This window comes from Diachasmimorpha longicaudata, chromosome 19, assembly GCF_034640455.1.
Source record: "Diachasmimorpha longicaudata isolate KC_UGA_2023 chromosome 19, iyDiaLong2, whole genome shotgun sequence".
NCBI classification, from domain to species: Eukaryota; Metazoa; Arthropoda; class Insecta; order Hymenoptera; family Braconidae; genus Diachasmimorpha; species Diachasmimorpha longicaudata.
The window spans coordinates 2,168,712-2,193,587 of NC_087243.1; the positions used below are offsets into that span (position 1 = coordinate 2,168,712).

The window sequence follows — 24,876 nt, forward strand, 5'->3', positions numbered from 1 at the left end:
TTTTCACTTCTCCTCGTTATGAATCACGTGAAAGGAACGTTTTAGGGGGTGAACCGTCTCCCAGGCACCGCAGGACACAACTGCCGCGACAAATTCACATCCCTATACTCACGGTATACAACTAAACCAATCCCAGGGATGAACGTATACAGTTTAGGGTGCCAGTGCTGCTGAGGATGTGGATGATGGGGTTGATGCGCCGACGCCGGAGCCGGGGCTTTTCTACTCACATCAACTCACCAATACTCGGGGAATATATTTTCGTCCGTGTGTGGTCGTGGTGGGGTGGGGGAGGGAGGGAGGGAAGCAACCCACGTCGATCGATACCACCACGGCAACCCTCGCCAATCCCGGTCATCGGCGCTCTTCACGTCTCCTCTTCCATCGCACATCTCCGTCACCTTCTCGTATTTCTGGGAAGGATTCACCACTTTCCTTTAGTCACCATCACTTCCTTGGGTAGGAGCATCCACTTGGTGGGGTATATCCACCCCCTGGGGTCTCGGCCCGAGCAGGAGACGGGGATGTACGTGGGGGTTATCAGGGTTTTTTCAGGGGAATCGTCCGGATGATCGTGAGAAGAAAAAATTCCCCATCTTTTGTCGTGCGGGTCTTGTTTTTTGGGGGTGAGGGGTAGGGGTGGAAGGGGGGTGGGGGTTACCTTGAGGAGACGATGGTAATCTGGGGATGATGGGTAGGGGATGAGGGAGAGGGAAGAGGGGGTTGAAAATTTTGAGGGTTTTAGGGGGTGTGAGGGGGGAGATGGTTTTTGGAAAAATGTCTGGGAGTTGAATTTTGGGGGACGTTGGAGATTTTTTTTTTTAACGAAATGTTGTTTTGTAATGGGGTTGTTGAAGTGTTTTGAATTTAATTTGAATGTGTTTGAAGAATTCGGTTTTTAAATAAAAATTAGGGAGATGAAAATTGGTTTTTAAGGGGAATTAAGTTGGGCCGAGGGTGGGCCAGGCTTCGGCCGAGGTAAGGTAATAGTGGTTCTAGACTGGCGGCAGAGCTTGGGGATCCCTAGTAGGAGACGACGAACGGCCAACAGTGGGCCGAGGCTCGGCCAGTATTGACCGACATTGGGCCAGTATCGGCCGATTGTCGGCCCCGTCTCATCTCCTACGTCGGCAACTCCTCTCAATAATATTTCACCAACTTAATTATCGAAGGAACGTCGGCCCTATGTCGGCTCACCGTCGGCTCCCGCCCAACCCCTACTCCGTGCCCTCAACTCCTCTCAATAATATTTCACCAACTTAACTATCGAAGGAACGTCGGCCCTATGTCGGCTCACCGTCGGCGCCCTCCAAACCCCTACCCCCTGCCCTCAACCCCCCTCAACTCCTCTCAATAATATTTCACCAACTTAACTATCGAAGGAACGTCGGCCCTACGTCGGCTCACACAAACATAACGTCTAAGTCATAATCGTCTAACCTCGCGTCTATCGTCTATCGTCGCTCAAAACCAACTCTGACCCTGTCTCTCTTCTCAAACCTGCACTGGGCCCTAATGGCGTCACGTGGTACTAGCATCCCTGGACCTCGCTGGCTGCAACCATCTCCGCCTGTCACATCTGGGGGCCTCATAACCCCACAAAATATGACCCTCTAAGTGCTTTTATGGAACAGGCTTCCATTCTTGTACCAATCCATGTCTATTTGCGGGGTTTCCTCACAATTAGCGACTACACTACGACTTCAATATAATCTTATAGCCCTAGTACCATCTTAATAAAATACGGAGGACATCTGTCTATCATATTCGACACATTATCATTTTTACACTCGGGACATCCCCATAATTTTTCCCGATACTGCACTTATTTTGTTCCTCATATTCCAATAAAAGATCCCGACGTTTTTGCATTTTAATAAAGCGGAGTCATCTTGACGAATAAAACATTTCATACCGATATCATATCAATAAAAGGGAGATAATGTCCGGAGTGTGCGTCGCCTCTGAAATCCGGGGAATAACGAATTCCTGGGGGACATTCCTCCATCATGAGGTAATCGTAAACCTCGTGCCCTTCGGACGTTAGGTCATCCCTGCGCCTCAGACGTGATGCATTGCGCGTCATGTGTTCGGTCACGAGAGTTAATAGACGCCCATCATCTCCGAATGAGGATCACTTGACCATCCTGATGACTTTCGTTATCAATCATTTAATTAAATCATCGTCTGCATCGGTTTATTTATTCCATATTTACCCTCTGTTCGGTCTTAAATATTTGTTTCGTGTCAAACAAGCGAGATATATTTCTTACTTTCCAATTTTTCAATTCCCATTTTCTTTTCTACAATTAAAATTTTTTCCTTGAGCAAATTCTTCAATAAATCTATAAAACTTAAAATGTTCAAACATTCCTTAGAGTCCAATAAAATCATAGAATTCTTTCGAATGTCCCTGGCAGGAGATGAGGAATGGCCGACAGTCGGCCAACTGTCGGCCAGCATTGGCCAAATGTCATAAAATCATAGAATTCTTTCGAATGTCCCTGGCAGGAGATGATGAATGACCGACAGTGGGCCGACATTTCGCCAATGCTGGCCGACAGTTGGCCGACTGTCGGCCATTCCTCATCTCCTGCCAGGGGTGTTCGGAATATTGCTCATTATATTTTTCAGTACCTTTTTAATCGTTTAATCGCTCTAATCGTTTTATTGACGGTAAACTCTGCGCGTGGGATTACTTATAGATTCTTTTCCCCGAATATTATATTGTACACTGCACTTATCATTTTCCAGCCTACTACAATTGTTTTATTAGCAGGATTATTGCCTTCTTCTCCTCGACCCTCAAATATTTCAAATTCATTTTCCCACTCCTATAATTTTTCATCGTCGGTGTTGTCGCGATCATCATTGTAGGAACATCTCGACGCAGATCCGTTCTCTTCTTTCCGTGTTATAGTCCACCTTTCCTTTTTGTAAATACGAGACATAGTCGCGCGCCACCGCGCGCGATTTGGTTAATCTTAATTGTTGTGATATTTTTTATTTAAGTCACATTTGCGGTGAGCGCACCTTATTTTAACTACTGTATGAGTAGAGCAGTTGAATTATAGGGATATAAAAAGTCAATGTAATATTTAAATTCAAAATAATTATACCAAAATGATCCTGAAGTAATCGCGTATGACGTTGAACACGTCATCATTTCGTAAACATGGATCTTTAAAAATTGCTGATATATTCACAGCTGATCTATTTCCCACTTGTAGGCAACATGCAAAATTTTAAATGTCTTGAAGCTGTAAGACGACTTGGAAAATACAGGAGTTTCGATAAGATATAGATATTCACATTTGATGAGTAACTTGTTTCATTTCCATTTTCTAACTAAGTTTTTATTTTCTACTAATTAACTCATCCTTTGACTTGATTTACTTGATACTTGTGTACTTGTGAAATTCAAATTTTGCCGCTGTGAATGTATCTACCAATCACGAATAAGTGTTACGGAATTTCGATATGTTCGATTCGATTCGAGATTTGAGGTGTATGTCCTTTTTACAAAAGGATGTTAAATTTCGAATAAAAAATATTGTGTGTCAATTATATCAAGTTCTACTCGATTAAACATTAACACATAAAACAACTACACAAAGAAAACCTCAGGGTGGAGTATATATTCGAAAATATCAGTCTGTAGAGGATAAATTCCTAGAATTTACAACTCTAGGAAATTCAAAATTGAATGTGATATTTGAACGAATGTAAAACAATGTTATGGAACTTTGGAACCGACCGTTGAAGATCATAAATTTTTTGACGTGTCAAAAAAAAGGCGCAATCTCGAATTTTAAGGTTAGGTCTGTCACGTGGATTTAGGAAAAAGAAATAGGGAAATGAGGAAATTAATGAGAGAAGCCTTTGTGCAGTACAAAAGTTAGTCACAACCATAATCAAGGGAAAACATTAATTAGGAGGAGCGATAAGACAGGGGTTTAATATTAAATTGTAATTAACATCAATTGTTTAAGGGTCAGTGATGATTATCAGTGAGTGGGGACATGAAATGTCCATTTTCGGAGAAACTTCGGGTCATTCATTTTCGAAATTACTGCGTCATTAAGACTGAAATCGGGGAAATCACGAGATTTCGTCGATTTCGGGGGATTTTGATTTCTATCACTTAAGATCGAAACTTGTGACGTCACATTTTATTACTCTGAGGACTGAAGGTGCGATCGAATCGCACTTTTCAGTCCCTGAAAGACTAAATATTGTCGGTCCCACGAGAGTAAAATATTTTCGAATCATGTGATGACATGACGTCATTTGTGGCACGTCATGGAATGATAAAAACACGAAATCTCTTAATTAATTTTTTCTCTTTCAGGGAATGAGTGCGATAACAAATTTAAAATCTTTGAAAAATCAAATCAAATTTGAAATTTTTGAAAAATGAAATCAAATTTGAAATTTTTGAAAAATCAAATCAATTAAATTTGAAAAATTTAATGAAATCGGCGATCGCTATGTAATTAGATGTCTAATGAACGGCCCTTCGATTATTTTATTTGCGTTAACATTGACTTTGAATTTTTTTTTTATTATAAATTATTTTTATTTGTAAATTTTACCGAATGCGTCACTAATTTCCGGACAATTTAGTGACAAATAAGCAAAACTAAATGGTGGGTTTTAATTAATAATCAGTAACAATTTTCCTGGATTGTTTTATTAGCAATAAAATGAACTTTGAAAATTATTTTTATTGAAAATGATTTCAAAACTATTTTTATTCGGTATTAAAAATTCTTTTAATTAGTATATTTCACGTAACAATTAGCAACAATTTCCCCAAAAACTACTGATCACACAAATTAATTAAAATCATCAAATTTCCAAATAAATATCTTTTCCTTTATTTAATTCTCCCAAAAATTAATAACAAAATTACTAAAAAATCATTTTTATTCCCCATTAAAAATTATATTTCACAAAACAATTTTCCCAAAAATTCCTCATCACAAAAATCAACTAAAATCATCAAATTCCCAAATAAATATTTTTTCCATTATTTAATTTCTCCAAATATTAATTTAAAAAATACTTAAAAATCATTTATGTCTTCAATTAAAAATTATATTTCACAAAACAATTTTCCCAAAAATTCCTCATCACAAAAATCAACTAAAATCATCAAATTCCCAAATAAATATTTTTTCCATTATTTAATTCCCCCAAAAATTAATTAAAAAATTACTAAAAAATCATCTTTACCCCCCATTAAATCCTATATTTCACATAACAATTTTTCCAAAAACTCCTCATCCCCTAACTCAACTAAAATCACCAACTCCCCACCCCCCCCCCTCTCCCCAAATCCCATAAAATCAAAAATTCCCCCATCACCAAATTCCAACCGAATAAAAACCAAAAAGAGAAACGCACCACCCCCTCCCCTCCCCCCTCCACTTCAACGACTCAGTTAATCACTTACTCACTCAACTGTCCTAATGACCCTCATTACAGTTCCCCATTTCGACCACAAACTTTCCGCCCCCCAAATCCCAGACCTGCAGTTGTCCATCAGCAGCTGTTAGTGCTCCATCGAAACCTAAAAATCAAAAAAAAAAAAAAAAAATCATGAAAATTACTCAACTCCTGTTCCTCCTTTTTTTATTATCATTTAATAATGAAAAAGTGGAGTCAGGGGTGACATCTCGAAGTGTCTCCCACCCTGGGGTGAATTGGTTGGATCAAACTCGTCAGATTTACCTGAAGTACCCGGACGAAGTGAATATCGGAATTTGCATCGCAAAAAAAATTTTGAAAATTTTCAATTCCGTCGAAACGCAACCCCCACCCCCTGGGGGAGGGGTGAGAGTGGGGTCCGGGGGTGGAGGGGTTGATAGTGTCAGTGGACCAGTGGAAAAGTCTTCAGGAAATCTCCCGGAGTCCGCGGAATTAGTGACGTCAGGGGGTGGGGGTGGGGGTGGTGAGGGGGTTGGGGGTGAGGTATTTAAGGGGGTGGGATCGGAACGTGTCGGGAGAAACAGCGACTCGTCGAGGATTAAAGGAATTGATGATGGCATCCTGGAGGTGGAGCTGGTGAACCGAGTGAAGGACAATCCAATCATTGAGGGAGTCATTAACGTCTTAATTAGTCTATCCCGGGTCATTCGGGCGATAGCGTCGATGATCAAGTCGTCAATAATTCTTTCCTGCGGTTGGGATTACGTTCATGACAAGAGTATGGACTGGATTTACGTGAATTATGGGGTTTATTAACTGAACAGGTGTCATCAACCTGGAGTTGATGGAGGTGTCATCAACCTGGAGTTGATGGAGCGGGGGATGATGGGGTGAGATGGAGGGAAGTGAGTTGTGGTCATGAAGAATTATTTTAGAGGAGGAAATGAATGTGAGAGTGGGGTGGAAAGTGAGGGGGGAGGGGTGGGTTTGTTGGGGTTGAAGGGAGAATTTAATTGGGAGGTTGAGGGTGGGGTGTCATCAACTGGGGGGTCAGATGGTGGAGATGGGTTCAGGGGGTCGGGTGGGGAGGGGAATTTTAGGGAGGGTTGATTGGGGGAGAGTGTTTTAAGGAGGTTCAAGGGTTGAGGACAATTTCAAGGGTTGAAAATGATTTGAAAAAGTTTCAACTGTTGAAAATCATTTCAAAGAGTGTCAACTGGTGAGAACAACTTCAAGTGTTGAAAATAATTTCAACGAGTGTCAACTGCTGGGAACAAGTTCAACTAGTGAAAATAATTTCAACAAGTTTCAACTTCCGAAGAGAATTTCAACAACTTTCAACTGTTGAACATAATTTCAACAACTTTCAAGTGTTGAAAATAATTTCAACGAGTGCCAACTGCTGGGAACAAGTTTCAACTGTTAAAAATCATTTCAACAAGTTTCAACTATTGAATTTCAACCAGTTTCAAATGTTGAAAGTAATTTCCAAAAGTTTCAACTCATAAAAACAATCTCAACAAGTTTCAACTGTTGATAATAATTTCAACAAGTTTCAACTATTGAATTTCAACCAGTTTCAAGTGTTCAAAATAATTTCAACGAGTTTCAACTCCTGGAAACAATTTTAATCAATTTCAACTCCTGGAGAATGTTGCATTGATTTTTTCGGAGTTGAAAAGGCGAGTTAATTGTTGTTGAAACCAGTGAAGGTCTGGACAGTTTAACCGCAGCCGTGGGAACTTTCTCTGTGGAAAATTCACTAAAATTGACATCATCAACTGAAGATACTCCTCTTCAATAGAAATAATCCTGAATCAACGAGTGTCAACTCCTGGAAACAATTTCAACAAATTTCAACTCCTGAAACAATTTTAATAAATTTCAACTCCTGGAGAACGTTTCATTAATGTTTGGAGCATTGAAAGGACAATTAAACTATTATAATGTGGTGATTTTAATAAAAGTGACATCATCAACTGAACTTTCAACCCACGTCAATACTATCAACAATTTTCAACCCCTAACCAATTTTTCATTAATGTTTTGAGGTCTGAAAGGACAATTAAACTGTTAATTAAATTGTTATAATTTGGTGATTTTAATAAAAATAACATTATCAACTGAAGTTTCAACCCCTGTCGACACTATCAACAATTTTCAACCCCTAAACAATTTTTCATTAATTTTCTGTGAGTTGAAGGACAATTAAACTGTTAATTAAATTGTTATAATTTGGTGATTTTAATAAAAATAACATTATCAACTGAAGTTTCAACCCCCATAAACACTATCAACAATTTTCAACCCCTAAACAATTTTTTATTAATTTTCTGTGAGTTGAAAGGACAATTAAACTATTATAATTTGATGGTTTTAATAAAAATGACATCATCAACTGAAGTTTCAACCCCCAAACAATTAAAGAAATCCTTGGGAACAGATGGAGTACCAGCGAATATCTGCATCGAGACTCATCGCAATTCAACGGATAAATTTTTCAATCCCTCGACTACCCCCACACCCCTTCCACCTGTTGCACCCTTGACAATCGGTAGGGATCAGCATGAATTGGGCTTGAGCTGCTATCCATGTCCGACGTGACTGGCTCCATCGAAATGACGTTCTACCCTTCGACAAATATTTTAATATTTATTTTGTAGTTTATTTTATTTTAGTTGAGAAAATAAACTCTAGAGAACACATCCTACGAAATCACGGACTTTTTAATATTCATTAGTTTTTTAGGAAAATCTCAAAAACTAGGGACGATAGCAAAATTTTGATTATAACCTTTTTTATGCAGCAAATCAAGTTCTACAACAAAAGTCATTACAAAAATATCGCTATCTCTCTTAGATTACAAGTTATCGCTGAAGAACTAAACCCGCAAAACCAGCCTCATTCTACAAACCCACTTTGACTATTGATTAGTTTTTTCGAAAAATCTCAAAATCTAAGGAAGATAGCAAAATTTTGATTAAAACCTTTTTTATACAGCAAATCAAGTTCTACAATAAATGTTATAACAACAATTTCTCTATCTCCCTTAGATTCAAAGTTATCGCTCAAAAACTAAACCCTCAAAACCAGCCCCATCCTACAAAACCACTTTTGACTGATTAGTTTTTTCGGAAAATCTCAAAATCTAAGAAAGATAGCAAAATTTTGATTATCACCTTTTTTACGCAGCAAATCAAGTTCTACAACAAAAGTCCTTACAAAAATATGGCTATCTCTCTTAGATTACAAGTTATCGCTCAAAAACTAAACCCTCAAAACCAGCCTCATCCTACAAAACCACTTTTGACTGATTATTTTTTTCGAAAAATCTCAAAATCTAAGAAAGATAGCAAAATTTTGATTACAACCTTTTTTATGAAAAAAATCAAGTTCTACAATAAATGTTATAACAACAATTTCTCTATCTCTCTTAGATTCAGAGTTATCGCTCAAAAACTACCCCCTCAAAACCAGTCCCATCCTACGAAATCGCTGACTGTTGACTATTGATTAGTTTTTTGGGAAAATCTAAGAAAGATAGCAAAATTTTGATTATAACCTTTTTTATACCGCAAATCAAGTTCTACAACAAAAGTCATTACAACAATTTCGCTATCTCTCTTAGTTTCAAAGTTATCCCTCAAAAACTATCCCCTCGAACCCATCCCATCCCATAGAACCCCACAGTCGGCACCTCAGCGTCCCCCGACCTTCCCCCACTCCTCAATCCCCCCAACCCCCATTACCTCACCTCCCCCACCACCCAACAATCCCAGAAATCATCGGAACCGATCGCACTCCCCACAATCATCTCCATCGAGGCCCATCGCACCCCACCACCGGAATCCAACTCATCAATTTTTCAATCACCCCTCGCACCACCTGTTGCACCCCCGCAAATCGAAACGTATCAGCAGGACTTTTTCATCCCTCCCCCCCCACATCCTGGGCCCCATAAAAATGACTTCTGTCATTCAACAAATATTTTATTGCCCCTCGTACTGAATATCTGATGCAGTGGAAGCTGGTGTTCACGTAAAATAAACAAAGTTGAATGAAAAGTTTAAAGTGGACGATCTTTCAGGGGTTGAAACCCCTAGACGATGTTTACCGAAGGGTATAAATCATTCAGAATCCTTCAGAGTTGCTTCAACAGGGCAATGGAGGGGGGGAGGGGGGGGGGAATGAATCCCGTGGATCAAGGGGTTGCCGGGGGGTGAGTTGGAGGGGGTGGGGGGTGTCTTCTGGAAAATGGGGGATGAGTCGAATGGGAATGAGGTCTTTTATATTTCTGGGTGATGTTGTGTTTAGGGGTGAATGGAAACGAGTTATTAATTCGTTATGAGACCAGTGATGGCTTCTTCAATTGGGGGTGGGGGGTGGGGGGTAGTTTTTTTTTTTTTTTTTTTTTTTTTTGTTTTTTTGTGGAGGGAAAAATGAACGGGTGAAAGGTTTCTCGGGTTTCTCCATTAGGGGTGTTTGAGGGAGAATGTATGAAATTATTTAGCAGTCAATTGCACCCCGTTAATGAGAAAGTCTTGTTCGGGGGATGATAGTCGGAAAGGGGATTTCTTTTGGTTGAGAGTTCATTTTTGTAGATCATCAAGTCCCTTTTTACGACCGGGGGAATGGCTATTCAAGGGGATGTTTGGATTTTCAGGGGGTGGGGGGTGGGGGGGTGGGAGTTTGTGGTGAACGTCTTTCCGGAAAAGTTTTTTTCGTTCTCGGGGAGGGGTTAGAGGTATTCAGTCAGTGGAGGGATAGTGGGGTGGGGTGGAAGGGGTTCGAGGTTTTTTGGGGAGGAAAGGAGTTGCGGGGGGGGGGGGGTAAATTTAATTTTGTTAATTGAATAGTTTTTTGAGGGGAATTTAGAGAAGATTTTTGAATGGATATTTTGGGGATTTGGTGACGCGGAAATTAGATTTTTTAATGAGTTGTGTTGAGGATTTTTTAATTAATGGGAAGAGATTGTTTGGGGGTTTGTGGGGGTGGAGGGGTGGTTTGATGATTTTTTAGGTGGGGGGAATTGGGTGAGAGGAAGGGGTAGAAAAGGGGAAACATTTGAGTTATTGAAATTATATTTTGGATGAAATTATCATTTTTTTTTTAAAGAAATGGAAAGGGAGGGGTCGAGAGTGATTTTTGTTCTAAAAAAAATGATTTTTTTTAAGTGATTAATAAATATTAATTACAATTTGTAAACACTCGTTGTTTTTTCTTAAATATAATTGAGTTTATTGAAATCGTATTTTCGATAAAATTATAATTTTTTTTAAATAAATGGGGAATGAGGGGGAGAGAGAGATTTTTATTGTAAAAGAATTGTTTGTGAGAAACTAATAAAAACGATTATTCATAATTTTTAAGAATTCGTTTTTGTTTAGTTTAATCCAATTTATTAAAATTATATTTTGGATGAAATTATCATTTTTTTTTTAAAGAAATGGAAAGGGAGGGGTCGAGAGTGATTTTTGTTCTAAAAAAATGATTTTTTTAAATTAATAAATATTAATCACAATTTGTAAACACTCTTTTTTTTTTCTTAAATATAATTGAGTTTATTGAAATCGTATATTCGACAAAATTATAATTTTTTTTAAATAAATGGGGAATGAGGGGGAGGAAGAGATTTTTATTGTAAAAAAATGATTTTTGGGGAATTAATAATAACAATTATTTATAATTTTTGAAAATTCGCTTCTTTTAAAATTGAATTCAATTTATTGAAATTATATTTAAGACGAAATTATCATTTTTTCAAATAAATGAGGGGGAGGGAAAGATTTTTATTGTAAAAACAATGATTTTTCGGGAATTGATGATAACTATTATTCATAATTTTTTAAACTTCACTTTTTTTCTTCAATATAATTCAGTTCATTAAAATTACATTTTCGAAGAAATTATAATTTGTTTAAAATAACTAAGGAACGAAGCTCAACGACAGAATTTTGTTGTAAAAAAATGAACTTTTCGTGGATTATTAATAAATAATATTCACAATTACTGAAAACTCTCTTTTTCATTTAAATAAATGTGGAACGAGTCTAAACAATTGATTTTCATTTTTAAAAAACTACCTTCTTATAAATTATTATTAAATATTACTCCCAATTATTTAAAACTGTCTTTCACTCCTAAATACAACTCAAATTCCTAAATAACATTTTCCCCAAAATTATAATTTATTTAAATAAACATTAATCACCTCTAAACAATTAATTTTCATTTTCCAAAAACTGCCTTCTTATAAATTATCAATAAACATTACTCCCAATTATTTAAAACTCTCTTTCACTCCCAAATACACCTCAAATTACTAAATAACATTTTCCCCAAAATTATTATTTTTTAAATAAATATTCATCGCTTCTAAACAATTAATTTTTATTTTTAAAAAACTGTCTTTTTATAAATTATCAATAAACATTACTCCCAATTATTTAAAACTCTCTTTCACTCTCAAATACAACTCAAATTCCGAAATTACATTTTCCCCAAAATTATAATTTATTTAAATAAATATTAATCGACTCTAAAAAATTTATTTTTATTTTTTTAAAACTGTCTTTATATAAACTATCAATAAACATTACTCCCAAACACTTAAAACTCTCGTTCCCTTTCAAAATTCCAATTTATCCAAATAAATATTAATCATCTCCAAAAATCCATTTCTTTAATAAAAAAAATTACTTCCTCATAAATTATTAACAAACCCCACTCCCAATTTTTTAAAACCTCAAAAATTCATTCCGCAATTATTCACAACCCCTTGCGGGTGGTTTTAAAGCTCATGAAAATTCTGGGGTTCATTAATCCCCTGGAATTCGCTAATTAAAAATAAACGACTGGGTAAACAGACGTTGGGGTATAAAATAAAAACATTTTGATACGTTTGCGTGGAGGGGAAAGGGGGGGGAACTACCTGTTGAATGTATTGAATAATGAAATTGATTCCACTGGTGATTTTGCGATGGTTTTTGGTAGTTTAAAAATAACATCAGGGGGTTGTTGTCTGTGAAAACAAGGGATGAATATCGCATCGAGGGAAATGAATCCGATGTTTTGTTTCATCGAATTTATCGACAAAATGTGAGGGCAGAATAAACGGATTTAAACAATAATTAATTCATGGAACGACAAATTGTTGTATTGTTTTTGCTCTCGAGGGAGTAATTCAATTGTTTATCACTCGATCGACCCTACGGTTAATTAATTAATAATTAAAAGGTTTGAGGAAACGTGAAACGTAATTTTTTGGAAGGAAAACAGCGAAAGAATTTTAATTTAATTAAATAATTAAGATTGATAAATGATAATTGGGGGAAGTGGGATTTAGATTTTTGGGGGAATTGTTGAATATTGTTTACATATTTAACGCTATTGGTTTTATTAATAAAAACGTTGGGAATGTTAAATAAATAAAATGTTTTGTTGAAGAAAAAGAGACGATTTTTTGTGTTTATGACGTGCAAAAGTTGAGTTGAAGGGGTTTAAACACATCATTTGTTAAATAATTAATTTGTTTATGAGGAGGAGATATGATAGGAAGTGATGTGAACGCATTTGTTGAAGAAAAACCGGTTTCTAATGTGTTTTTATTAATTGAAGAATGGATTTAAAAATTGAATATTTTTATTTGAAATTTTATCTTCGTGAATTTAATTAACAAATGAGATTTATAATCATAATTACGGGTGTTGTTAACGGTATAAAATTATGAAGATGGATTAATGGAAAGAGAATGTTTTATTTTAACAATTTTATTGGTAAAATATCGAATGTATAGAAAATGAAAATATAAACAATTTTTGTTTCGTTGAAATCGAGACTATCGACTCCTTCATCACGAATATATTTATTATTAATATTCTTATTAATACGAGGTCACGTAAAACCGTTATTTTGAATTGTTTATCAAAATGGAAAAACTCTAGATTAAAAAAAAATTATTTATTTAAAAAATTCCCAGAAAACGAGAATTTTTTGCATAAAAACGTGATCTTGATACGAAAGTGAAATATAACTTTGTTATAAAAAAAATATCAAACGAATTTAATTAACAATTTAAGATTTAAATATTGTTAGTGGAAGGAACAATAGGTTTTCTATGGATTAATGAATGAAAATTAAATTAAATTAATATAAACAAAAAAATCAATTCAAAAACTGAAACATTTCCATTAAAAATGGTATGACATCTTCATGAATTCAATAAACAATTAAAACGCAATAATTACAGATATTATTAACGTCATAAATTTATGAATATTAATAAATGAGAATTCAATCTATTATTTTAACAATTTTATTATTAAAATATCGAATGTATACAAAAATCAAGATATAAACAATTTACATTTCACTCAAACCGAGACTATCACTCCCTCATCACTCAGAATATATTTATTATTTCACATATTTATTAATAAAAAAATTAATACGAAGCCGTTTCTTTGAATTATTTATCAAAATGGAAAAACTATCGATTGAAAAAAAATTTATTCACTTAAAAAATCCCCAGAAAACGAGAATTTTTTGCATAAAAACGCGATCTTAATACGAAAGTGAAATATAATTTTCTTTAAAAAAAAAATATAAAACGAATTTAATTAACAAATTAAGACTTAAATACCGTTACTGGAAGAAAAATGAGCTTTTCCATGATTCAATCAATGTCAATTAAATTAAATTAATATAAACAAAAAAATCAATTTAAAAACTGAAACATTCCTTTAAAAATGGCACGACATCCTCATCAATTCACTAAAATTTTCCCCCAAAAAAATCCCCAGAAACGACAATTTTCCGCCCCAAAACCCCGCCCTCGACATCGATCAACAATATCCGTAAACAATCCCCGTTAAACAATCACTTCGTCGTAATCCACGACGACTCGATGACGGAGAGATTCCGGAGATAACATCTTCCTGTTGCCACGACTTCGGTGAACAGAACGAGCTGAGGTCTCAGGGGGTGCAGAGCCGACGAGGGGTGAATGGCAACCGGTTGTCTCGTGCTCAGCTGTAACCAATCAATAATTTATCGAACGACCTTGAGAAGGGATTTTTAGTAATTAAGGCATAATGAAGTTGATAATTACGGTAACGTAAGTGTTGTCTCGTTGGAGTTCAGCGAGATTATCGGAGAGGCCCTCGAGTAATGATTTTCTTAATGACTCGGTGTTGGTACCGCAGCTTCCACTCTCCAAATTAGCCCTCTCTGCTAATCCAGCGAGTTGTTTGCGCACCTCGGTGGCGTATTCCAAGTTCCTGGGGTGGAGAAAATTGTCGTGACACCAGAGCTTTTTCTGGGTGGCGGTTGTGTAGCCTCGGTATACGTTGAGGAGGGTGACGTGGTCGCCTTCGGGGGAGGAGAATCTGTGGGATTGTCGAAGGGGTGAGATTATTCGGTTGTAAGAGGGGGTGAGTGATTATTTTGGGGGTTTAAAAGAGGAAAAATGGGATTTTTTGGAGGGTAAGAGGGGGTGAGTGATTATTTTGGGGGTTTAAAAGAAGAAAAAAGGGATTTTTTGGAGGGTAAGAGGGGGTGAACGATTATTTCGAGGGTTTAAAACCAAAAAAATGTGACTTTTCGGATGTAAAAGGGGGTGAACGATTATTTGGGGGGTTTAAAGCAAGAAAAAGGGATTTTTCGGATTTTAAAGGGGGTGAGTGAGTATTTCGAGGGTTTAAAACCAAAAAAATGGGATTTTTTGTATTTTAAGAGGGGGTGAGTGATTATTTTGGGGGTTTGAAACAAGAAAAATGTGACTTTTCAATTGTAAAAGGGGGTGAATGATTATTTTGGGGGTTTAAAATAATAAAAATGTGACTTTTCAATTGACGAGTTGATAAACAATTTTTTTTTTTAAATAGAAAAATTGAAATATGGCGGATGTTTGATGGGGATGGGGGGAGATTTTTGGGTGGGGGTGGTGGGGGGTTTTGAGGGGGATGTTTTGAGAGGTGGAACGGTGAAATCGGTTCGATTGTTTTCGAGATATTGGAGAGAATCGATTTTGTTGAAATCAAAAAAGTCGACTCTGTTCCTAAACAAATTGAAAACTGGAAAAATTGATATCAATAGGGAATGATATTTTGATTGATCGAGGTGGAGTACTTCGAGACCAATATTTCGAGAGGTGGAACATCGAAATAGGTTCGATAGTTTTCGAGATATTCAATAAAATCCATTTCAACCTGATCTGAATTTACAGAAACTAATTAATCAATTCAATCGTCGAGTATCGAATATCGTAATTTCACGTTTCAGACGATTCCACCCAATTTCCAATCAAAATCCAAAAATCAAAAAATCCCAAAATCCAACGATCACAAAGTTCCCACTCGCCAGCAAAAACTCGAACGAAATTTTACAATTTTTTTCTTGTTAAAGACATTATTTCATGACATGAAATAAATGCTGATTCGCTGAAAGACTCTCGTTGGGTCACGAGATATCGATCATTTAAAGAGGGCCTTTTATCTCATAGTTTTCGTACTTTTTGCCCCATCATTTGCTCGTCTCTTCTCTTTCCCATTTCATCATTTCGATGGTACGACGTTAAACGTGAGAAATAATTCTTATTTATTTCCTCGACGAAGACAATCTCCATCGATCATATGTTTCAAAATTAATGAACATTCCCCACCCCCACATAAACTCAAATCAAAAAAATATTTTTGCCAAATCTTCATTTACTTGAAAAAACAATTTAATTATCAAAAATTTAGGTCGAATTACTCTCAGAGGAGTTTAATTAAATTTTAATGACGATAATCTCATTATTCTTGAGGATGAGGATGTTGGAGGGAACCTCAGATGACCTTCCAATGAACTCCACAAATGATTGTTCATTTTTTTAAATTTTTAAATAAATAATTTCGTAGAATTTTTTGATGTTCAGAATTTTTTAAGGAGTTCACTGAACGTTATAACTAATTTCTTAATTTTTTAGAGCAGTATAATTAACATAATTCAACCCCAATGAGTACTTAGTCGATTAGACAACTAATTAATATCCAAAAATAATTTTTTTTCCGAAATAAATAAACAAATAAATTTTGTTTTCAATAAAATTCCCCTCAGGAAGTGGTAAAACGATCAGTTGAATGACCTCCAGTTATTGGCCGATAACTCCGAATCTAACAAAGATATCAAAATTTGTGTTATAACAAAAATTGTAGATCTCGATCCCCTCCACAAAAAAGGTCTTAACAAAAATTTTGTTATCTCCCCTAGATTCTGAGATATTCCGAAAAAACAAATCAAAAACAAAAAGGCACTTTTCTTGTTTAGCCTCTTTGCTGTTAATTCAGCAAAAGCGGTTTTTCTCGATCTGGAAAAGCGACTTTTCCCGGTTTTTCCGATTTTTCCAAGTGCCTCCGAGAATCTGACGTCTTACATCCTGAGGGCATAAAATAAGACCTTTCAAATCGAATTAAATCTACTCAACTCCCCTCATAAAACGCACACGTCGACGAAGGGAATTTCCCGGAAAAGCTCAGCTTTTCAAAATAAAATTTCCTCGTTTTTCCCCTTTTTCCACTTTATCATTTCCCTATTCGAACGTTAAAACCGGAAAATAACTCATTCATTCCTTTACTGCGTGAGAATTCAGTTCGTCGTACCCGTAAATTGTGAACGAGTGAAGTTTCCGACTCGTCAATTGGTTAATAACATTAAACGACTCGTAACTTATCAAATGAATAATAATTTAAATAAATTATTTAAACATTTAGTCACCGATTGAATTATCTAGGTAAAAATCTTATTAACAAATTAGTAATTACGTACGCAAATGAAGAATTGATAATTCGATCTTCAAAATTGTTGAGAAATTATCGATTAATTATTGAAGTCGAAAAAGAACTGAAGTTTAAAAATATAAAATGGAAAAATATAAATAAACTTTTAACAGTTTTTTTTTTATTGTGAGAGCTCGAGTGAAATAATCCCCAATAAAAAAACATAAAAATCATTTTAAAAACTCCCTTAAGCCTTCACCCTCTCCCCCCCCGAATCCCGCACATCAAAAACCCGTTCCCCCTCGCCACCCCCAAAAAATCCGCATTAAAAACCCGCCCCCAAAAGCCCACATCAAAAATCCGCATAAAAAAACTCACCCCCTCCCCCAAAAATTCACCCCCTCCTCGCCTCAAAACCCGCATTTACCCCCCACCCCAAAAACTCTCATCAAAAAACCACCCCCCAAAAATCCACCCCCACCCCTCCCCCAAAATCCTGCATCAACCCCTCTAAAAAAACCCACCCCCTCACTTCCCCAAAAACTCACATTAAAAAACCCACCCCCTCCTCCAAAAAAACTCACATCAAAAATCCACCCCCACCCCAAAAACTCACCCCCTCCTCCAAAAACTCGTATTAAAAAACCCACCCCCTCCCCCAAAAACTCACCCCCTCCTCCAAAAACTCGTATTAAAAAACCCACCCCCTCCCCCAAAAACTCACCCCCCAAAAACTCACATAAAAAAACTCACCCCCTCCTCCAAAAACTCGTATTAAAAAACCCACCCCCTCCCCCAAAAACTCACCCCCCAAAAACTCACATAAAAAAACTCACCCCCTCCTCCAAAAACTCGTATTAAAAAACCCACCCCCTCCCCCAAAAACTCGCATCAAAAAACCACCCCCTCCCCTCCCAAAAAAAATCCACCCCCTCCCCAACCCCTAAAACCCCACATCAAAAACGACATCTCCACATATCTCAACCCCTTGAACCCCCCCCCCCCCTCCCATCCTCATCCCCATCCCCCAAAAGCCCGCATCAAAAACCCGTCTCTTCCTCCCCCCAAAAATCCACCCCCTCCCCACCCCCTAAAAACCCACATCAAAAACGACTTCCCCGCATACCTCACCCCCTTCCCCCCCCCCCCATCATCATCCCCATCCCCATCCTAATCACTTACCTAGCCCTCGCAGCCTGCGCCTGTTCTCGTTTAGCCGGTGGTTCCGTAAACACCGACTCCCCCGAAAGCACAGCAACAACAGTTAAAGCTTCATCAAGGCACTTGTACTCCACCGCAGCAATAATAACTTTAGTAAATCTTGGATCAAGTGGAAAAAGTGACATTGTCCTTCCCATAGTAGTGAGTTGTGGTGGTGTACCCTTGACAGCACCAAGTTTTTCCAAACATCCAATGGCACCATCAACAGCATCACCAGGTGGTTTATCCATGAAATCAAAGGTAGTGATGTCAATTCCAATAGCCAATAGTTGAAGAGCAACACCAGCTAGTGAACATCTCTGAATTTCGGGTATCGGCATTTCCTTCATTTCGTCAAGGTCATTCCTGGTGTAGGTTCTGTAGCATTTTCCTGGGGATTCGCGACCAGCACGACCAGTCCTCTGCCAGGCCTGGGCCCTGGAGATCTTCTCGACTCGGAGAACGTCTAGACCAGTCGTTGGATGATGGGTTCGGACTTTGACGACTCCAGTATCGATTACATGTCTTATTCCTCCAATCGTCACCGACGTCTCAGCGACGTTCGTTGATAACACGAGTTTTCGCATCCCCGGGGGTGAGGGTTTGAATGCCTCAAGTTGTTGATGAGTCGGTAGGGCTGAGTACAGGGGAAATACCTTGAGGGGTGGATAACGTTCCCCTGTTTTCTCCAGTTGTTTGGCGACTTGTCTGGCCGTCATCACCGCAGCCTCGATCTCCTCCTGACCCGTCAGGAAGACGAGAATGTCCTCGTTCGCTGGTGCCTCTCGATGGATCTTAAAGGACGTCACCAACGAGGCGAAGGTGTAGTCATCCTGATGACGTGTTGTCTGATAGATGCTCACTGGGTACTGTCTGCCCTCCAGGTACACCACTGGGGCCTGGAAGGAAGGTCATCACGAGGTTAAAATTCGTCAGTTTATTTTTGAAAGTGAAACTTTTTTGGTGACTTCAGAAAGGGCTGCGTTAGGTGTTTAAAGGGGGTGGGAGGGGGAGGTGGGGAGGGGGTTGAAATGGAGGTGTGATGGAAGGGAGTGACTGGATTCGATGTTCGGGAGGAAGATATGAGGGTAAATAAGGGAAGTAAATGGTGGGTTATGTTGTGAGGGCGATGTGAGGCGGTTCGTGGGGAGTGCGAAGGTGAGGATCGGAAGGAGGGGTCAGCCCTTTGTGGGGATTGAGAAAGGGAAAAGGTTTTTTTTAATTGGTTATAAATGTTTCTTTCATTTTATACGAATTTTGAAAAAATTTTTGGAGGTTAAATGTGAGAAAAAATATAGGGGGGGCCAAGCCCCCCCCTGCAGAAATAACGAAAAGGAAAAATGAATTTCTTTGTAATAAATCAGAAACATTTCTCTCATTTTATACCAATTTTAGACAACTTTTTGGAACGTCAAATATGAAAAAAAAATACAGTGGGGGGGCTACGCCCCCCCAGGGGTAGAAATTAAGAAAAGGAAAAGTGACTCTTACAAAATCAATCATAAATATTTCCTTCATTTTATACGAATTTTCAACAACTTTTTCAAACCTCAAATATGAGAAAAAATACAGTGGGGGGGGGGGGGGCTAAGCCCCCTTCACTGTAGAAATAAAAAAAATCAAAAGTGACTTTTTTTTTAAATCAATGATAACCATTTCTTTCATTTTATACCAATTTCGATAACTCTTTGAACCCTCATCCACCAAAATGTGACGCATTTCCTTGAATATCACCAGCAAGTCACTCCCTCCCCACCCAGGACCCCCTCCCCCCCCCAGGACTCAATTTTTTACCTGAAAATATTTCCGAAATTTATCCGCGTCCATCGTCGCCGACATGACAATGAGCTTCAACGGCGCCTGTCCCTTGAGCTTCCGGAGATTCTGGGCCCGTCGTGCCACCCCCAGGAGTACATCCGTCTGTACCGAACGCTCGTGGGCCTCGTCAAGAATAATAATAGCGTAGTCAGAGAGATTTTCATCTCTCATGGCCTCCCTCACCATCATACCATCAGTGAGGTACTTTATTCGTGTGTCGGTAGTGCTGACGTCCTCGAAGCGAACGCAGTAGCCCACTTGTTTGCCTAATTGGACCCCTTGTTCTTGTGCCACTCGTCGGGCGATGCTCACTGCTGCTACCCGACGGGGCTGGGTCACTCCAATGCACCCGTATGAAGGGAGGAGACCAGAGGCGAGTAGGAGCTGAGGGATTTGGGTGGTTTTTCCACTTCCGGTTTCACCGATTATTATGAGGCTGTTGTGTTTACGGATTTCTTCTAGTAATCTGGAACATTTGAAAGGGTTTTGGTTAATTTTTTTGGAAAGATATTTAAGGGCTGATATATAAGGGTTTTTAGGGATTTTTTGGGAAGAATAGTTAAGGGCTAATATATAAGGGTTTTTAGGGATTTTTTGGGAAAGATAGTTAAGGGCTGATATATAAGGGTTTTTAGGGATTTTTTGAGAAGAATAGTTAAGGGCTAATATATAAGGGTTTTTAGGGATTTTTTGGGAAAGATAGTTAAGGGTTAATATATAAGGGTTTTTAGGGATTTTTTGGGAAAGATAGTTAAGGGCTAATATATAAGGGTTTTTAGGGATTTTTTAGGAAATATAGTTAAGGGCTGATATATAAGGGTTTTTAGGGATTTTTTGGGAAATATAGTTAAGGGCTGATATATAAGGGTTTTTAGGGATTTTTTGGGAAAAATGTTTAAGGGCTGATATATAAGGGTTTTTAGGGATTTTTTGGGAAGAATAGTTAAGGGCTGATATATAAGGGTTTTTAGGGATTTTTTGGGAAATATAGTTAAGGGCTGATATATAAGGGTTTTTAGGGATTTTTTGAGAAGAATAGTTAAGGGCTAATATATAAGGGTTTTTAGGGATTTTTTGGGAAAGATAGTTAAGGGCTAATATATAAGGGTTTTTAGGGATTTTTTGGGAAAAATAGTTAAGGGCTGATATATAAGGGTTTTTAGGGATTTTTTGGGAAATATAGTTAAGGGCTGATATATAAGGGTTTTTAGGGATTTTTTGGGAAAAATATTTAAGGGCTGATATGTAAGGGTTTTTATTGATTTTTTGGGAGAAATATTTAAGGGCTGATATATAAGGGTTTTTAGGGATTTTTTGGGAAAAATAGTTAAGGGCTGATATATAAGGGTTTTTAGGGATTTTTTGGGAAAAATATTTAAGGGCTGATATATAAGGGTTTTTAGGGATTTTTTGGGAAAAATATTTAAGGGCTGATATATAAGGGTTTTTAGGGATTTTTTGGGAAGAATAGTTAAGGGCTAATATATAAGGGTTTTTAGGGATTTTTTGGGAGAAATAGTTAAGGGCTAATATATAAGGGTTTTTATTAATTTTTTGGGAAAAATAGTTAAGGGCTGATATATAAGGGTTTTTATTAATTTTTTGGGAAAAATATTTAAGGGCTTTATAAAATATTTAAGGGCAAATATACCAGAATTTTTATTAATTTTTTTAGAAAAATAGTTTTGGTTTTTTGGGCTACGCACAGCGCAATTGCCCGGCTAGCTCAGTCGGTAGAGCATGAGACTCTTAATCTCAGGGTCGTGGGTTCGAGCCCCACGTTGGGCGATTAGTTTTGGTTTTTTGGGGATTACAATAAAAAATTTAAAAGTGAAAAAAAAAAAAAGAATGAAAACTCTTTTTTTTTGTTTTAGATTTTTCGTAATTTCAGATTTTGAATTTGGAGATGAGAAGTTAATAATGAGGGATATTTTAATTGTTAATTTTGAGAGTATAATAAGCAATTGGAGTAAACAACAAATTGTTTTTAAACAATATTAATATAAATATTTTTAGGTCAACGAAACGTCAGAAATTGAAATATTTAATCAAATATTCAGCTAATTGTCCCTATAATAAACAAATATAACGATTTAATTAATTTGTTATATTTTTCATTGAGTGCCTGACCTCTTAATTGAATTACATAACTAGTATTTACAATATAAAAATAAGAAACAAATTAACTACTTTTTCGTGCACTAAAATCATTTTAGTGAAGAAATATTTCGTTTCCAGTTCAAGTTTCGCAAGTTCTCACTCCAATTTTTTTAATGTTTTGCTATCAATCAACACTTTATTCGCTGTCACGTCCATAAACTCTCGCAAGTTGTGTTTTCCCCATAAATTAATTAACATAAAAAAGTAACATAACAGTTAATGAACATCGTAAATCCTCGTGACTTTTCTTTACCCGTTTTTAACGTTCCCCAGGCGAAACATTTCACGTTAATTTTTAGAAAATCACAGCAAATATTTTTTTAAAATTCTGAAATCTATTTCAAGATCAACGTTTCAATTTTGTTATTATTTAACGACAAAACTTCATCAACCCCCAGAATTTTTCTAGTCTCTAAATTAACTTTATCCAAAATTCACGAAAATTACTAAAAATTCAGGAACTTAATCGCATTTTTACGAAAAACTACAAATTATTTAATAAAAAAAAAACAAAAAACCGAAATGAATTATGTTATTAATCTTGTTACTATAGATATTAGAAATAAAAACAATTAAATTGTTTAAATTAACTGACTGTGGGCCTGAGAATAAAAAATACGGAAAACTTTAATTAAAATTATTTTAGAAATGAGAAAAATTGTAATTAATTAGACTCATCTCGAGAGAAAATATTTTTAAAAATTCTGAAATATATTTCAAGGTCAACTATTCAATTTTATTACTATTTAATCATAAAATTTCACCCCCCAGAATTTTTCTAGTCTCTAAATAAAATTTCCAAAAATTCAGGAACGTAAACGCATTTTCACGAAAAACTACAAATTATTTACTAAAAAAAAAACAAAAAACCGAACATTTTTCATACCGATCTGCCCCATACTTCCCCAAAAATGCATAAAAACCCTGATAAATAAAAAAACATCGCCACCAACCCCTTAAAAAAAATCCTGAACACCAAAAAAAAATAAAAGCAAAAACAATAAAAAAAAAATTGAACAAAAAATTTCACTGAATTTACCCAAAAAAAAAAAACAATCAAATTCCCCTCGGCCACTCCGTTTCCCTCCCCTCTACACCCCACCCCTTTGAGGGTCACATGACCATAAATAAATAAATAAATAAATGAATAAATAAATAAATAAATAAGTAAATGAATGAAAAAATAAATAAATCAGTGAATCAATAAATAAGCAAATTAACTAATTAATTAATTAATCAATAAATCAATAAATAAATGACTGAACGAATGAATAAATAAATAAATAAATAAATAATCCCTCAAACCATCAATTTCCCCCCCAATCCTACCATAATTACCATCAAACGGTAAAAACACCCGAAATTTCATAATTACCCCCTAATTACCTCCCCCCGAATCTTCTCGATTACCTCAAGGTTATGTAACAACCCTCAAACAACTCCCACCAAACCTTAATTATCCCTCCAATCAACGCAATTACTTTTTTCGATGTTTGTAGACCGGCAGTGACTTTCTCTCCAGTTGAATATTCCCGCCACTTTTACTCCCCTCACCGACGCCATTAGCCTGCCCCACCGACGCCTCGTGTTTTGCGATTTTGTTGGACGATCCGCCATCGAAGAAATTCACTGTGTTCGGGCGTTTTGGGGTGAGTTTTGAGAAACTTGAGATGTTGTACTTCGAGTCTGTACTGTCGTGCACCCCCATGACACCCTAGAACACCCCTGAGGCACTTTTGATGAATAATTAACGGTTTTATCGCACCAGAAAACGATGTCGAGCCCGGCCAATGTGGACAGGACAAACACGTGTTGAACACTGCGACTGCGCACAGCTGTTTCTCCCCCTCCGACGCCTCCTGACGTCGATGGTGCGGTGGGGGGTGTGTGGGGGAGAGTGGAGTGGGGCCCAAGGGGCCCAAGGCCCACGAATTCGATCGATTTTCAGTCGATTTTTGGACGAATGGAGTGGCAGAGTTTGTTGAAGAAAAAAGGCGGGAAATGTTGCAGTATTCAAATGTAATTGAGGTTTTTCTGGATTTTTTGAGGGTAATTAGGGTGATTTGATTGATTGAGGGGGGGAATTGATGGGTGAGATGTTGAGGGATGTTTTTTATTGCGGTTGTTGTTAATTATAAATGTTTAAGGAGTTTCTGGAATTATTTTGTTGAAAATAAAATGATTGATTGGCTTTTTGGGGGTTTTATGATGCGGTTTGGGGGGGGTTTGGTGCGGAAAATTGGGGTGGTTTATTTTAGGGGAGTTGGGAGGTGAGAAAGTCGTTTGGAGAATTTAAAAGTTATTAAAAATCGTTGTTTTAAGGTTGAAGTGGATAATTTTAGACTGAAAGTGATGATTTTAAGGGAATTTTTTTGATTTGGGCGGTATAAAAATTTGAATAAAACTGGGGAGGTAATGTTTTTTATAATAACAATCTTGAGGATGTTATTGACTCTTTCCATCAAAATTTACGTTTTTTTTTCATTTTTCGGGGTTTTTTTTATTAAAA

At 36.7% G+C, this 24,876-nt stretch overlaps 1 protein-coding gene and 1 non-coding gene across 2 annotated transcripts; one reads left to right on the plus strand and one right to left on the minus strand.

The window, feature by feature from the left end:
- Positions 1-13,733: 13,733 nt before the first annotated feature.
- Positions 13,734-24,204, minus strand: LOC135171189 (ATP-dependent RNA helicase DHX33). Its single transcript, XM_064137572.1, has 5 exons — positions 23,849-24,204; positions 20,184-20,673; positions 18,372-19,288; positions 14,543-14,819; positions 13,734-14,463 (listed from the first exon to the last, which is right to left on the minus strand). The coding sequence occupies exons 1-5, from the start codon at positions 24,073-24,075 to the stop codon at positions 14,311-14,313; spliced, it is 2,064 nt and encodes a 687-aa protein (XP_063993642.1). The 5' UTR covers positions 24,076-24,204; the 3' UTR covers positions 13,734-14,310.
- Trnak-cuu (transfer RNA lysine (anticodon CUU)) lies at positions 21,923-21,995 on the plus strand. The gene has a single exon. It is a non-coding gene; the product is annotated as a tRNA-Lys (tRNA).
- Positions 24,205-24,876: the final 672 nt, after the last annotated feature.

Bases quoted from the DNA above. Each gene is read 5' to 3' on its own strand.
- LOC135171189 (XM_064137572.1), bottom strand. From the start codon at position 24,075: ATGGGGGTGCACGACAGTACAGACTCGAAGTACAACATCTCAAGTTTC. The intron at 20,674-23,848 runs GTAATTGCGTTG...CAAATGTTCCAG, and splicing joins GTCTACAAACATCGAAAAAA to ATTACTAGAAGAAATCCGTA. The intron at 14,820-18,371 runs GTAAGTGATTAG...ACAATCCCACAG, and splicing joins GCGCAGGCTGCGAGGGCTAG to ATTCTCCTCCCCCGAAGGCG.